The 16,918-nt window shown below is 40.5% G+C and overlaps 1 protein-coding gene across 3 annotated transcripts in view; it reads left to right on the forward strand.

The window, feature by feature from the left end:
- Positions 1-16,907, forward strand: part of LOC101737222 (scavenger receptor class B member 1) — a 68,173-nt gene extending 51,266 nt beyond the window's left edge. For all 3 annotated transcript variants that reach the window (XM_021351007.3, XM_004930769.5, XM_062675303.1), the window contains 11 exons: positions 507-598; positions 836-996; positions 1,661-1,799; positions 2,944-3,071; positions 4,144-4,228; positions 4,938-5,071; positions 9,221-9,342; positions 10,001-10,135; positions 12,024-12,142; positions 12,680-12,811; positions 13,323-16,907. In XM_021351007.3, the coding sequence (XP_021206682.1) occupies positions 507-598; positions 836-996; positions 1,661-1,799; positions 2,944-3,071; positions 4,144-4,228; positions 4,938-5,071; positions 9,221-9,342; positions 10,001-10,135; positions 12,024-12,142; positions 12,680-12,811; positions 13,323-13,769 (1,694 nt within the window). In that variant the 3' untranslated portion in view covers positions 13,770-16,907. The remainder of the gene's footprint in view (positions 1-506; positions 599-835; positions 997-1,660; positions 1,800-2,943; positions 3,072-4,143; positions 4,229-4,937; positions 5,072-9,220; positions 9,343-10,000; positions 10,136-12,023; positions 12,143-12,679; positions 12,812-13,322) is intronic.
- The last annotated feature ends 11 nt before the right edge of the window (positions 16,908-16,918 follow it).

The raw sequence follows: 16,918 nt of genomic DNA on the forward strand, positions 1-16,918 counted from the left end.
ACTCACACTCGCACTCGCACTCACACTCGCACTCGCACTCGCACTCACACTGGCACTCGCACTCACACAGGCACTCACACTAGCACTCGCACTCGCACTCGCACTCGCACTCACACTGGCACTCACGCTCCCACTCCCACTCCCACTCGCACTTGCACTCACACTCCCACTCGCACTCGCACTCGCACTCACACTCGCACTCGCACTCGCACTCACACTCGCACTCGCACTCACACTCGCACTCGCACTCGCACTCACACTCACACTCACACTCACACTCGCACTCACACTCAAACTCACACTCGCACTCGCACTCGCACTCGCACTCACACTCGCACTCACACTCGCACTCGCACTCACACTCGCACACACACTCGCACTCACACACTCGCACACACACACGCACTCACACTCACCCTCGCACACACACTCACACGTAGTCCTCGCCTCCCGCGCCTCCCCAACATCCCCAACATACAACAAAAGTGTACGTTTATTTGTTGCAGGTCGCCTGGCGGTTATAATGTTCAGTATATGCACAGTGGTGCTCGGAGTTATCTTATCGTTCGTTCCATGGCTGGACTATATTATATTTAGGGTGAGTAGATTTGATTGTATGGTGTACCAAAATCTAACCTGTTCCGCGGGTGTCGCAAGAGCGAACTAAGGGACTCATTAGAGAATAGGCAGCAGTGTTCTCTGAGTATTAAACCAGCGTACCTTCTGGTGCGAGACAGACATGGGTACCATGCGTATGGATTTCAATCTTAGGTCTCAAGGAGCTCAGCGTATCCACGACACCAGGTGAACGTGATCAACCCCCTATACATTTCAGGAACTAAAACTGTGGAACGGTTCGATCAGCTACAGCTACTGGCAGAAACCAGGAGTGATGAGGCTGACCAAGGTGTACATCTTCAACGTGACGAACTCGCAGGCGTTCCTCGAGACGGGCGAGAAACCGAAGCTCGTGGAAGTTGGACCGTTCGTGTATCGGTGAGCAGTTTCCGTGAATAATTGATATCTTTGAACCTAGACTCAGGGGATTTAATTTTGTCAAATGTGTGAAGGATATCTAATTTAACAATGGCTAGTTATCAATATTTGTAATTTCAACAGTGTTTTCAATAGCCAAAGCTATGTACATTAATATGGTTTTGCTGAGTGCACATACCATTTAGATTGCGATCCAGGTACCACTTGTACGATTTAGCTATTAAGTACTGTAATGATTGTAATTTGTTTTGTGCATCAATAAATAAATAAAAAAAGAAAAAAAGAAGGGTAGGGCCCGATCGCGCAGCGCCGTGTCCCTTCAAGTGCTTATGTAATACGTGCTGGTCCTCGTGTGATGCGATTACACAGCACGACTTCGCTAATAATCAGCTCAGAAATGTATCACAATTATACGAAGGGATGAAGGTTTGAGTAATTTGAACTCGCGAAATAAATATTTATGTTTAATTTAATAACATTCCTCATGTTGAGGGTTCCCACGGAGATGTACCCCTCTTACTGTCACATAGCGCTCATGGTACTAAGGCTTTTGGGACGCGACAGACTTATAGCAATACTGACGCTTAGGTCACAAGCTTGACGGTAGTCACTCTATGTTTTGATATATATTTATGTGATCTCTAATTGTAACTATCGCGTACAGAGAGGACATGGAGAAGGTGAACATAAAATTCCACGACAACGACACGCTGACCTACCAGCACAACAAAATTTTGAGATTCGTCCCGGAGATGAGCGTCGACAAGAAGCTAAAACTGGTGGTGCCTAATATACCGCTGCTGGTGAGTCGACGAGACCCTTCATCAACCCTTTGAGTCCAGCGACCAGCATGGAGTCAAATGAAGACCGGTCAGCGTATGCAGGGTTCGATTAAATCGTCTACAGCAACTGATTTTTGGTGTTTACTATTCACGGATTGATTTAATTTAAGGATTCCCAAAAAAAGTACTTCATTCAAGTGGAAAATAGATCTTATCACAAAACCCTTGAGCATAATTTGATTGTATTCAATTATCACAATCCATCTATTGTCTTGTTCAGTTAAAGGTCTACTTGATATAACTATTGTACTACTTAGTGCTAAAATTAAATAAAAGGCAGTGATTTAAATTTGACGTAATGTCGAGTATTTAATACATCACCTAAATAATAATTTTTTTTATTTTTTTATTGCTTAGGTGGGTGGACGAGCTCACAGCCCAGCTGGTGTTAAGTGGTTACTGGAGCCCATAGACATTTACAACGTAAATGCGCCACCCACCTTTTGATATAAGTTCTAAGATCTCAGTATAGTTACAACGGCTGCCCTACCTTTCAAACCGAAACGCATTACTGCTTCACGGCAGAAATAGGCAGGGCGGTGGTACCTACCCGTGTGGACTCACAAGAGGTCCTACCACCAGTAAAAACATTAACACAAATTAAAAGGGTTAGTTCAAAACGTATAAGTTAAATTTAATATTGAACATATTAACAAGTATACCAATGTTTCTGCAGAATTTCTCAAGAATAATAAAATTAACCTCTCACAACATGTAACGGACAATAAATATGTATGAAGATGCTTATATAAGTACGTGCTTGCAGTATTATTAAAATAATTGGACTTACATATTTATAATGTTTGTCTATATCTGCCCTATATTCAATAACACTTCAAGAGTCGATTACATGTGCGTCGGTGCCGACACGCTTAGTACTTCTTCAGTAAATACTTCCTATGCAAAAAGGTACCATATTGGTAAGTAGGTACCACCATTGTATACATTTCTGCGGTGAAACCTTAACCCCTCCTAGTCAGCTGGATGGGACAGCCGTTGCGACCTCAACCTCATATCTCTCTCATAGGCCACTTCAATCCATATACGTCGAAAGCTAATCGGCCTATTAGCAGCGTTAGAAGGCAAACATGCACCTCTTCCTCAGACAGTCACGTCGTTCTCTCACAACATGGCTCCGTGGCTGTTCAATTTGTTCGTGTCCGGCCTGGCCCTGACCTACAAGGACAGAGCGAAACCCTTCGTCGACGTCACAGCCGAGGAACTGGTCTTCGGGTGAGTTCTCTTCTAAATCTATCCTAAACTACAATAAAAGTAATAAATAAAATGTGTCTGTCTGTATGCACAGCGGGCCTCCTGTTAAGAGACTAATAGCCAATAGAACCCACAACGTGCATGCCGCCTCAAGCCGCGAGGTTAAGCACTCTCTTGTATAAATGCCATTAAATGCCCCACTTTTTACATAAGAACACTTGATTACTTCGTGACAGAAATAGTTTGGATGGTGGTAACCACCCGTGCGGACACAGAGCACGCTTTACCGCCAGCAACACTTAGATTTTATCGACGAAGTCAGACGAGCTCAGTAGCGACACTTGTAATTGAATGCTTGGCCACAGACCACCGCAGTCTTGATATAATCGACGTGTAGATATACGACAAAGGGAAGATCTTCTTCCACCGAGCGGGTGATATTGCTCGGTAGACCAACGGTCCGCATGTTGTTGTTCGGAACTAGTATATATGCGCTTTATCTTGAAAATGTCGTAAGCGAGATTCAGGCATCTGTCAATTATCTTGCGTTGTATGATGGCTACCCGCCACAGACGTAATTTTATTTAAAACGACAATTACTAATAACCCTGGCTGCGGTGCCATGATTCCAGTTCTTGTTGTGCTTCCGGTTGTAAATCATATAAATCAAGCGCTTGTTTATGAGACAGTAGACTCCAGATTTAGAAGTACTTGTTGAGAACTTGTAAGTGGCCAGGTTAATGCGAGATTTCTGCTATTCCCTAATAGATGTCGTTGTAGTGTGTATTATATTATAGTGTGTATTATACGTGGCGAGGGATTGTGTGTCCTTCTATAAAGCTGTGTTGGACAGCGCGGACAACCCAACGTGGCCCTCAGGGGGGCGTGCGGCGGGCCCCCACAGGTGCATGGGCCACCCGCTTGACACTTGTCGCTAAGCAATGATGCGTTCTTTTATCGAGTAGTAAGCAAACCGTGGACACAAAGCACTTACAAGTTACACCTCAAAATCCTGGCTGTAGTGAAATGTTCACAAGTTCCATTGTAATACATTGTAGTTGCTGTGCCTCATGTGTTACGCCTTCGTTTTCAGCTACAACGACCCGCTCGTCAAATTAGCTCATTACTTCTATCCGAAGGGAAAGAGACCGAACACCCAAATGGGTTTGCTGTTGGCTGTGAGTATAAACTATCCCGCAGTCAAAGAACACAACGCGTTTTAATATGTGTAGAAAAAGTTAGATCGGCCCAAACTTCTCCCTGAAATTTGCTTAAAACTACTAGAACCTACTGGAACTAATTTTATTTTAAATATTAATAAGAACATAAAGACACTTAGCTTTTGCCCGCGACTTCGTCCGCGTGGAATAGTTCATAAATAATGCTTTATTTTAGAACAAATTTGGTTAGCATAAAAAACGTTATAGTGAGCCAACCTTGACATATAGATATATGTTATTGGGGACTTTTTTTTATCTTTTAAAGGGGAAGAATGTTATTTTAGCGAAACTTTAACCGTTACTGCAGCGCACGCAGCGGAAGCTCTCAAAAGGTAAAAATAACCCCGATTTTGAAACATTCTTTATTGGTGTTCCGCTTGTATTGGTGTTAGCGTATAGCCTATAGCCTTCCTCGATAAATGGGCTATCTAACACTGAAATTTTTCAAATCGGACCAGTACTTCCTGAGATTAACGCGTTCAAACAAACAAACTCTTTAGCTTTATAATATTAGTATAGATTGCCTGGGCAGTAGGAGTGGGGTTGCTACCCCGGCCCTCCCTAGAGACTGCTTGGTCCTTGGGCCGCAGCCCTCCGCGCTCCCACCTCCAGTACTGCTGTTAGACAACCACCATCTCATATTTTATTTGTGAACTAATTCAAACAGAGGAACGGTACCTTGGAGGAGGTGTCGACAATATACACAGGACACCAGGGCATGGAGAGGTTTGGATATTTGGACAAAGTGAACGGCCTCGACCACATCCCCCACTGGAAGGACAAGCCGTGCAACAACCTTCGGTAAGTGCTACCCTCGGTCGCTTTAATATTCAGTACAAGCGCTCACGGTCAGCGCCAGTGCCCAGCGCCCATACCACGCCCTGTGGGACTGACCCATAGCCAATGTTTGTTGGACATGTTTGTTGGCCAATGTTTGATGGGTCCAATGTAACAATGATATAATTCTTTAATTTAATTCACATGAGATACACAAATAAAACAAAGACTTTGCTTAAAAATATCTCAACCTTTCCATGACATTATACAATTATATACGTCAGTGACAACATTTAAAGAAATTAACATGCATACGATAAAAATACCCTTTCTTTATTTTTAAATTCTGAGCTAAAATATGTAATTCTTTTAATTTTATATTACCTAATTTGGGAGTAAATAATTAAAAACTAAAAATGTCGTGGTGACGTCACGTTTACGAATTGTATGAAAATATTCCTTTGCCTTTTCGACATTGCTGATTTTTTACACCATATAATGGGGTGATTAGGGATTGAGAGGTGAATGGGGAAAAAACCAGAAAATCTTTCGACGTTCAATATTAATTTTATATTCGTTGCAAAGTCTTCAATTTTTTCTAGTGTAATAATAGAATGTTGGAAGTTCACAAAGCAACTCTGAATATACATGATAACAGCTGCTAACTTATAAAAAATCGCTTTCAAATTAACTTCTTGTGGTGGTAGTTATTTTAGTGCTAGAAACTTTGCTCTCTTTTATTTGTTTGATAATAATAGAAGACGACTGATTTATAAAAGTTATTTAGTGTTTGAGCCATCATATTATTATATTAAAGGTAAGTCTCAGTTGTTATTGGTTTTAAGGTTTTTTGATAATATAGAAATACATGTAAAAATCTGTTGATTTTGGGGATAATGGGGACGTCTCAGGTACAAATAACAAAGAAAATTGGTCAATTGGGATGAGAATAAGTTGAATGGGAACGACTTAAGTATAAATAGGTACAGGTTTGTAGGGTTGTATATGTAGTTATAACAATCTTCTTCAAATGTGTCGGAAAAAATCTGGTTTGTTCGTGATGTTTTTGTCTAGAACTTTTATATAAAATTATAAATGCAGTGTATTATCAGTTACGTATTGTTTTCTTTTTTTAGATACGCCTCGCGTATACGTATCAAAGAGTGCAAAGCCTTATAAGAGATATGATCCCTTAATATTAAAAACAGCAATAGAAGCCTATGAAATTGGGAATAAGTCTTTAGTTGAAATGGATAAGTATTATATTAATGTAACAAGAATAATGTTCAAGGTGGACAAAAATGTCTAAGCGAAGAATATTTGTTCAGAGTGGGGATATCCACTTGATTAATCCATGGAATAACCGACACACCTAATCTCTTAACCCAGATAAAAATATCAGCCCCTAAATACTTACCACGAACGAAGAAATATAAACCGTTTATAAGAAAGCCCGCTCGTTTGAATTTAGGTGCTTACTCTCCCTTAAAACGAATCCTTTGGGACTACAATAATGTCCACGGTAGCGCGGTCTTCGTCAATATTCATTCAGAGTTTCCCGATTGCGCCGTACTAATTTTAAGTGATGAAATAGATTTTTTTTCGAATTGTCTCACAACTTACAGGAAAAATGTCGTGGATCATTTCCCAACTAAATATAAATTAATCATAAGTAATCGAACGTAATCAACTTTTAGTTATATATATTTTTTTTTTGTTGTCAACGCACTGTCGATTGCACCTATAATTGAAGTGACATCTGCCATGTACTTTTGTCAGTTTTTGAATGCTTTTTATTGATGATCACTTTGTTGGTGCAACTAAATAAATAAATTAAAACCAAGTAGTGCCAGCCCTAGCAAATTTCTGTACTGACACTAAGTTCGTCCCCATTAACCCCAATTACCGGGTAAATAGGGATATCACCTATTTTTGCTTTTTTGCTTAAACTGGAAAGCTAATTGCATAGTTTTAAATTGGATAACAAAGATATCCCCAAGACTCAATCATTTTGATCCTGATATAGCATTATATACATCAACGACTACCCTAAAGAACAATGGCAGGAATGTATGGGACAAATGTACCACTAATGCTGGTAAGACCTCTTGTGAGTCCGCGCGGGTAGGTACCACCGCCCTGCCTATTTCTGCCGTGAAGCAGTAATGCGTTTCGGTTTGAAGGGTGGGGCAGCCGTTGTAACTATACTGAGACCTTAAAACTTATATCTCAAGGTGGGTGGCGCATTTACGTTGTAGATGTCTATGGGCTCCAGTAACCACTTAACACCAGGTGGGCTGTGAGCTCGTCCACCCGTCTAAGCAATAAAAAATTAAAAAAACTACAATGTTTCATGTTTTTTCATATAGTTTTATTTATTTGATAGATAATATCATTGTCGAATATAATTTTAATTATCAGATTTTTAGTAGGTACTTTGCAAACCGAACCGCAAATAGAATTGTGCCTTCATACGTAGTGATTTTTAACGGGAACGCAGAAATGTCATATGGTGCTCTTAAATTATATTCAATATTTTAGTGTTTTGTGGTGTTTGTTATATTAAATGATTTTGTTAGCATTTTATGTAACTTACTTTAGTCAAAAACTCAACCACACACATAATTCAATTTCAATACCTACAATTTACACAGAACTGTGAACGCAAGCAGTATATTTTCTTAAAAGAGTGGAATCGGCATACGATTTTTTTTATCGATTCATTCGCTTGGATAGGCAAAGGATACATAGCTCATACAGCCAAGTCAGATATCGTAGGGGCGAATAGGGTGGTCGAGCTAAGAGAAATATTGAGTACACCAATCACGTTTGTTGTCTTAGAACAATTTAGAAATCTTCTCTTGACGTTAGCAAACGAAAACGAATGACATTTCTTAGGACGGAGGCACCGCTCTTCAAGAAGGCCGGTTGGTTAGTGTGATCGCGTCTACGCGCTTCCGTCGGCTAAGCTCTGTCGTAGCACGAAGTTAACCGAGTTCCGACGATACCGCAATCGTGCTGCCATCTCTCGGGAATCGTGCTGCGTTTCGTTTACCTACCAAAGTAATGACCGTCTCCGACATATACGTAACTTCTGCGTTTATAAATAATTAAATAACCAAATTGATTAACATACGAAGTAGGTCTATAAATTTTCGCAAGTTTATGGGTAAATTCTCCTGGTCCCCGGGGCTCGTGTGCTCTAAGGTTGCATCGAACACGGAATTTAAAATATTGCATGAGATTAATGTCCCCGTAATTTACCTTTAAAAAAATTGTTTGTACATAATATATAAACAAGCGGTCGGCTCCGGCTCCGCTAGGGTCTTTAACAAAAACTTCAACGATATTTGACGTTGTTTTATTTTTTTAAATAAAAAAACACTCATTGCGGCATAACTATAATAGTTAGACATATACTGTCGCGACCATGGAGTTAATAAGTACATAGTTATAATAGTAACTCTATGGTCGCGACACTTTTAGTAAATATTTAATGTGTTCGTCAAAGTCGTTGTACACCATTTATTCTATCATCAATAGTTTTCGCAGGGCACGCTATGTAAAGAATATTTTAGGTAATTTTTTTACACCTTGGGTTACATTATTGGAGTTTTAGTAAGGATCCCTAATTTTTTTCAAAAAAGATTATAGCTCATGTCACTCGGGAGCAGTGTGAAAGTCCAAACAGTGAAAGAATTTTTCAAATCGGTTCAGTACCTTCGGAGCCTATTCAATACAAACAAACCAACAAATCTTTCCTCTTTATAATATAAAGTATAGATTATGCTTCACAAAAATGCTCCCTCGAAATTCTAAAACCCAATAACAATTTCCCTTTCATCATAAAGCCCTTTATGTGTTTTGCAAAGAGCTTTTTGTTTGCGAAGGAGATTATTTGTACTTGCGCTTCGTAATGACTTGGCAATATCCTTAGTCTTTCCTTATACACTTAAATACTAATGAATATATTAATGTATTTACAAAGTACTAATAAACATTTTAATTATGAAAACTAAAGTCATTGCGTTGTTTGTAACTGATAAACAAGAACATTTAACATAATTTGAATTGAATAACCGATATGGAAACTTCGGTCCAAGAAAAGTATTTCCTCACCACCACTCCTTCATACCGTCTCATGACCCCAATTCATTTTTGGATTATTTCTAGTGCATCGGAGGGCTCCTTCTTTCCTCCTCGCTACGTCACTAAGGAGGACCTAGTCAACGTTTACGACAAGGATCTCTGCAGGATAATGCCCTTGAAATACAGAAAGGATGTATACAAAGATGGTTAGTATAAACTTCCACTACCTACCGTTGTCACGTAAGGACTGTACTATACATATATACGAACCAACCACATGTGCTCACTACGTGGTCCACAATCAGCACTGAAGATATGGGTTGGGTAGTAAAGAGTTCATAAAAAAAGTTCACTGAAGAGTACATTGACTCGCCTGGGCTGTCGCTAAGATTTGCAGTCCAACGAGGTCCTAAGGGTCAATGGCAGCTGACAGGACGACGCTCGCAATGCTGTCATCATCAGACTAATAGGTAATAACCCTGAGTCCTTTAACACGGGAGATAATCAATAGCTTTGTTAAAGATATTTATTATTCCCAGCCGAGGTACTGTCCTCGTCTTATAGGAGACAAAGGTCTACTTTGGGACCGGTGGTAGGACCTCTTGTGAGTCCACGCGGGTAAGTACCACCGCCCTGCCTATTTCTGCCGTGAAGCAGTAATGCGTTTCGGTTTGAAGGGTGGGGCAGCCGTTGTAACTATACTGAGATCTTAGAACTTATATCTCAAGGTGGGTGGCGCTTTACTTTGTAAATGTCAATGGACTCCAGTAACCACTTCACACCAGGTGAGCTGTGAACTCGTCCACCCATCTAAGCAATAAAAAAAATGTGACTTTAATGGTTCATTATTAATTTTGCGAGCAGGCATCCAGACGGGGCTGTACACGCCGCCCAGCTCGACGTTCGAGTGTGCCGCTGTGAACCCGGACAACAAGTGCTACTGCGACGCCGGGGACTGTCCACCGCGAGGCTTACAGAACATCAGTCCGTGTCAGTACAGTGAGTATCCCTCGACCCTGTCTCTTGTTACCTTTTTCTTCCCTACCTCTTCGCTGGTAGCCTAAGATGCTATGCCAGCTTCGCGCGGACGGTCAAGTGAGCTCACGAGGGCAACTTAAGAGAATTTGCTAAAAATAGCCCCAGCAAGAGCGGTGCTTTGCTGAATTTACTACCGGATCAGAATCGCGACCTGCTGAAAAGATCTGGCGAGAAACTGAGTGGGCTGTGTCTATGGGTTAGTCTCACGACACTTAGAGCTATCTTTGCCATTTGAAGTTAGATTTATCTTTCACTTATCGCTACCACCACTTACGAAAACGTAGGCGTACGTGGACCACTTACCACATTCGTCGATGTGAGGAGACTTATTTTGAGCGATGATAACCCGTTACATTAATAAGCTTCCAGACATATTTATCCGTTACCAGGCAAGTCAATAACGTCGCCTCAGAAGCCTTTTACGACATTAAGGTAAATGGAGGGTTAAACTTGTATTTGGAGTCTTTGCCCGACGCTTCAATGAAACCCAATATCGATGACCCCTATACATCTCATGGACCTCGAACTTCGCAAACATACCCTGGGATTTTAGACAACACGTAGCCTGTTATTTCGTTTGAAGACCATATCACGATCGTATAACGATAGGAAACTTTCCTAAATTTGACGTAGTCGTCACCCTGTGGTTGTTGGGATGAGTTCTGCTATTTTTAATTGTAACTAACAAGCAGACAGGCTCGCCGACACACAGACATGCGCGCCGCCAACCGCCGCGCACACGACGCTGCTGATGTGAAGTTTTTAAGTCTCGACCTCGCGGTCTGAAGGTCACACCAGCTATTTAGTTAATCATTTAACAGGTACCTGTTAAATGGCTCAAATTGAGTCCGAGGCAGATACACGACATTCCTGCACATGTTCTAGCGGTTTTTTTATTTATTTATTACTTAAACAGATAAAGAGCTAATGAACGAGCTAATGAAGTCGTCGTGGCCTAAAGGATAAGACGTCCGGTGCATTCGTATCTAGCGATGCAACGGTGTTTAATGAAATACGTACTTACACAAATGTTCACTATTGACTTCCACGGTGAAGGAATAACATCGTGTAATAAAAATCAAAACTATAAAATTATTATTTACGTAAATACTGGTAGTAGGACCTCTTGTGAGTCCGCACGGGTAGGTACCACCGCCCTGTCTATTTCTCCGTGAAACAGTAATGCGTTTAGGTTTGAAGGGCAGGGCAGCCGTTGTAACTATATTGAGACCTTAGGACAAATGTTGTTGTTGACTCCGGATCCGGTAACAATTTAATAGCAGGTGGAATGCGAGATCGATGCAATAAATATAAGAAAAACCATGCAAGCTCACAAACTGTGTTTGTGGATTTGATTCTTATTATGCGACCTTATTCCTTCATTGTGGATGTTAGTCGTGAACATATTGTTTTAAGTATTATATTTTAATCGGAAAAATCGATAGCTGCGGGATTCGAATCCTGGTACATTCACATTGCTCGATACGGGCACACCGGGAATCTTATGCTTTAGGCCGCGCCAACTTCAAATCCATTATCGCATACTTAATATTATATTTGTAAACCACCAAAACAATGGCAACAATGCTTTTTGAAAAAGACGAGCTCGAACAAATCTTGATAAGAAGACCCCCGTCTCACCCGCATCATCCAATCGGTACCTAGTCAAGAACGGTCCGGTATATGGGTGACACCCTTTATAGCTCCAAGACCTTCTGAGATCCATGCTGCATGATTAGGTAAGCGGCATCCCTATAAACAGGGTTTGAGAAGGATGATCGTTCTGTGTTACAAAATGTGGCTGTTCAAATTAGGGTCACGTTTTATTGCGACACATTTTTTCCATCAGATGCTCCAGTCTACCTGTCGTATCCTCATTTCTACGATGCCGACCCCTCACTCCTGGAGCCGTTCGAAGGTCTAAAACCTGATAAGCAGAAACACGAAACATATTTCATGATCCAACCGGTAAGGGACTTTAATTACTTACATATACGATATCTCACTGGCAATCCAGGGTCATTGGTAAGCATGTCATCAAACTTTATAATGAACATGTTTCGACCACGGAATTTTGGCTGACAGGTTAGGACAAGCGCTGGATATTGATATATTTATTCAATGTCATGAAATATTCAACCACTTTAATTGTATAATTAGGTTTACAATATTTAGGAAAATCGCCGGTCATCGTTCTCGTCGAACCCGTCGCTTGCGGCAAAGGGCTCGACGAGTAAATTAACCCACAGACACAGCCCACTAAGTTTCTCGCCGGATCTTCTCAGTGGGTTACGTTTCCGATCCGGTGGTAGATTCTGCGAAGCACGGCTCTTGGTAGGGTTCGTGTTAGCAACGTCATCAGGTTTGAGCCCCGTGAGCTCGCCTACCAGTTAAGGTTACGCTGAAATAGCCTCTCAAGGCTATCTTAGGTAGACAAAAAAAGGAAAATCGATGACACCGTCCTGTTAATCTAAATGTCTTAAGTCAATTTCTCTCTCATTTCAGAGAATCGGTGTGCCCCTGGAGGGTTTCGTGCGGGTCCAGTTGAACATGAAGGTAGACCGCGCTCCGGGGATCACTGTCAACAACATTGACAAGTTCCCTGACATGATCTTCCCGGTCATGTGGCTCGAGGAAGTGAGTACACTGAACATTTAGTTGAAAGTGTTTGCTTCTGGATTATTCCACTGTCCTGACTATTTCTCCTGCAAACGTAATCCGTGTGTTCCGATGTATCTTTACGGCCGTGACACCCTCCTAACGTCACAGGATCCTTCCACGAAACTAATAACCCCTAAAGGGCGGGACACTCTCCTTGAACGTTGCATGAGCTCCATGACTTCCACCATTTGTCTCCAAACGGGCGGCGACGCTATCGCTGTGATAGTCAGGACCATCCTCACACACTAGTCCACTGCACGGGGCAGCTGATTACTAATTATCTATTTTGGGAGGTTTAACAACAAAAGGAAGATCTTCCACCGAGCGGTTGATATTGTTCGGTAGATCGACGGCCCGAATGTTGTTGTTCGGAACTTGTATATATGCAGGCTTATCTTGAAAATGACGTAAGCATCAGGCATATGTCAAATATCGTGTGCCATATGATAGCTACCCACCACATCCTTAAACCTCGTTCCGTTTCCAGGGTATACCGGAGGTGACGACGCCAATATGGCGTTGGATATATCTGGCCACGACGGTCGGACCGGTAGCCGGACCGGCACTGACATACTCCATGATCGCGGGAGGCCTCTTGACGTTAGCTGTGATCTTCATACGCGCGTACAAGCGCTTCGTATTGGGACAAAACTCGTTAGAAATCATAGACGTGAGCCGCGACACCTTCCGGAGGGGCTCCACGATCATCCTGAGTAGTTCGATATTGTTGCCGACGTCGTACCGACCTTTGAACAAGACGACCAGCTGTAACGAGCTCGTGTATGTCGGCACCCAGGTCAGCAGAAGCTTCGAGAACTTGAGAAAGAAACGAAGTGATTTCGTGAAAGCAACTTTCAGTGAAATCGAGAGGGAAAGTTTGTTGAACTCCAATAACACGTTTATAATGTCTGAAAATAGTAAAATTAATAGTTAGATATTTGTAATTGTACTGTGTGTGATGTTGGCAGTATTTTCAGTTACCGGTTTTATTTTTTTATTTTTGTGAGATTGAATGTTGGTTGATCATGGATAATCTGCAGACGTATGTTTGGACCGCACCGGAAACCCACAGCGACTGGCAAAAACCTCTTTGGGCATACATTTTATCCTGTTCTGAGAATCGTGTCACAGATACAACACTCACGAATTGAATTTCACAATTTCTACTGTATTTTCAATATACAGAACTTCCACCTTAACTCTGAACTTGATATCGACGCTTTGAAGTCAATGGTGTAATAGTTACCGCTCAGTTATGCTATAAATAGTTGCCAATGATTACACAAAAATAATATTATAAATACACCAACATTCCTCTACAATGAGATCGGTATAATCGTCCTACGCGTTTCTATATAAAAACCTTAATATATTATGTACATACGAGCAATGTGCGAGAGAGATGTTACATATAATTAGGGAAAGAAACAATCTATGAGATTACCTTGTCGGGATGTGAAATAGTATAACTGTTTTACATAAAAATGGCTATGAAAATCTCATCGGATATTAATGGCTGTCAAATTTTACACGAAGCCTATCGCCCAGGGTACTTATTATTAATATTATTTCAATTCGCGCATCAGGTTACAATTGGCAACCTAAATATACTTAAAACTTTTTGTTGATGTCATTATATGGTTGCTAGCTCACAGACTATATGGTCAAAATCAAACGTTAAATGCGTGTTATATTAAGCCGACTACAATTTCCTTCGCGGTTATTCAGGGATAATTATTTGGAAATAATAAAATGGAAGGATCTAATCTGTAAGTAAAATGTTATTAATGAAATAAGCAGATATCATTCTCACAGCACATCATACTCTGTTCGACAGTTTTACTGAATAATTTGTAGTAACGCTGTCATCGGGCAAAGCCAGCCATTATTTTGAGTATCTTGCCACGCCCGTGTACTGCGACGCCTTGACTTTATATAAATATTGTTATTGTGATATTTTAATTTTAATATTATATGAATTGAAACGAGGTCTCGTTGAAGCAATGTAAATATTAAAAATATGATTACACTTTCCTTGTAGATTATGAAATGTATTAGCAGTAATATTCATTAGTAAAGAAGAGGGTGAAACTGAATTAAAAAACACCAATCCGCAACAAACTACCCCCGCACCGCAATAAGCACCCGTACTGTAAAAGTAATGATTGTAAAAGCTCGCAGATATAAAGCAGATTACGAATGTGTGGGTAGATAGAATTTCACGGTGATAAAATTATGGTAGAACAAGGTATTTTGTCTAAAGAATTGCGCATAATATTGTTCTCCCGAATTTGTTGGGTGAATACGTAAAGTGGCCACACTCCCAAAACTTGTCTAATATACCGATGTTTAGATAACGCTTTTTATAAGAAACAACACGGGATGATTCCTTGACATACAGACGAACACTTCGCTTCAACGGGGCCGATGCTCAAGTAATATAACGGGCGAGGAGTCGACTCGGAGGGAACACAAAGAAATGTATTTCAGAAGTATTTGGTCGTATGTTTGATTTAAGTATAACTTGACCTCTAAGGACCGTGTCATGGCCCAGGAAGCTTTCATTTTGAATGACGTGACCACTATTTAGAACTTGTTCTAGTGCGATTATTCACTTAAATAACGTAACGTAACATTTCTGAAGAAATATTAGCTCGTGGAACGGAAGACACAGAGGGCTCTGTGGATTTTATTGGGAAGAAAACTGCGTTTATAGTTTTATATCAGGTGTTATTTTTGCCAAGTACCATCAAACCTGGAACTATTTTACTGGTGGTAGGACCTCTTGTGAGTCCGCGCGGGTAGGTACCACCGCCTTACCTATTTCTGCCGTGAAGCAGTAATGCGTTTCGATCTGAAGGGTAGGGCAGCCGTTGTAACTATACTGAGACCTTGGAACTTATATCTCAAGGTGGGTGGCGCATTTACGTTGCAGATGTCTATGGGCTCCAGTAATCACTTAACACCAGGTGGGCTGTGAGCTCGTCCACCCATTTAAGCAATAACAAAAAAATAAACAAACCACGGAATGAACATCTCATTTCAGTGTTTTCACATCGATTGACGTCCTACTTCGGACGAAGTTCGTAAGAAGTGGTTAGCGGTAAACAGCAGTCTCGATGTCCCCTGTCATTACCAATGTCCACGAGGGTCCCCATTATTAATACTTTATCTACTTCAAAACAGAAGGAACGAAAGTTTGACGGGTCTAAAGTCGTCGGTAATATAGTCAACTGACAGTGAAACGTTTATTTTTGCTTGACACGACTCGTACATACGACCTTTTGACTTCGCAGATGCATTGAATATAGCGTGTGTTATAAGAATTTAGTTAATGTCACATTTCAATGAGTGTTATGAATATTTTGCTATGATATCCAACGTAAAACGCGAAACTATAAGTACACGGAGAGCTCCTTCTGCTGTGGTGACACAGCCAACAGTGAAACGGATTGTGATTAATAAGCAAAATGCTAAATTGGATTGCGAAATATAACGTAACACTTATTGGAATGTAATAAAGATATTTTATTTAGATTCAAAATGGAAACTCAAGTAATTCGTCACCGGCTCTGAACTTTAGGTACAGATTCCGAATGAGATCTAGATACACTTTTGTGTGAAGATAAATGTTTTCAAGGTTTTCAAACCTATCCAGAATAATTCCTAAGCTTTGAATCTAAATATGATATCATTAAATAAATAATTAGCTCATATAAAGCTTTAAATTGAAGACTAGAAAGTTAATATAACGCGAAAATTAAATGCCATCAGAAAGACGCGTCTTTTTTTCAATAAAATGAATACGAACTCTGTACATTTAATTGAAAAAAAAATATCAACTCTGGTATTTTTTTCGCGTTTTATTAAATATATTTTACGGATAAAAACTCTTATGTAATTAATATATACATTCCACTAGTGTTAGAGGCAGGGTGACCATAAACTGTAGCTATAGGGAACTAATGTTTAGAGGAACGATTTTTGTAAATAGTACTTTTAAGAAGACACTTATATTTTGTATTAAATGTTACAATGCATACTTAAACAAATAAATACTGATATTACGATACCTATTGTTTG

The sequence above is a fragment of the Bombyx mori genome, chromosome 23, assembly GCF_030269925.1.
Source record: "Bombyx mori chromosome 23, ASM3026992v2".
Taxonomy (NCBI): domain Eukaryota; kingdom Metazoa; phylum Arthropoda; class Insecta; order Lepidoptera; family Bombycidae; genus Bombyx; species Bombyx mori.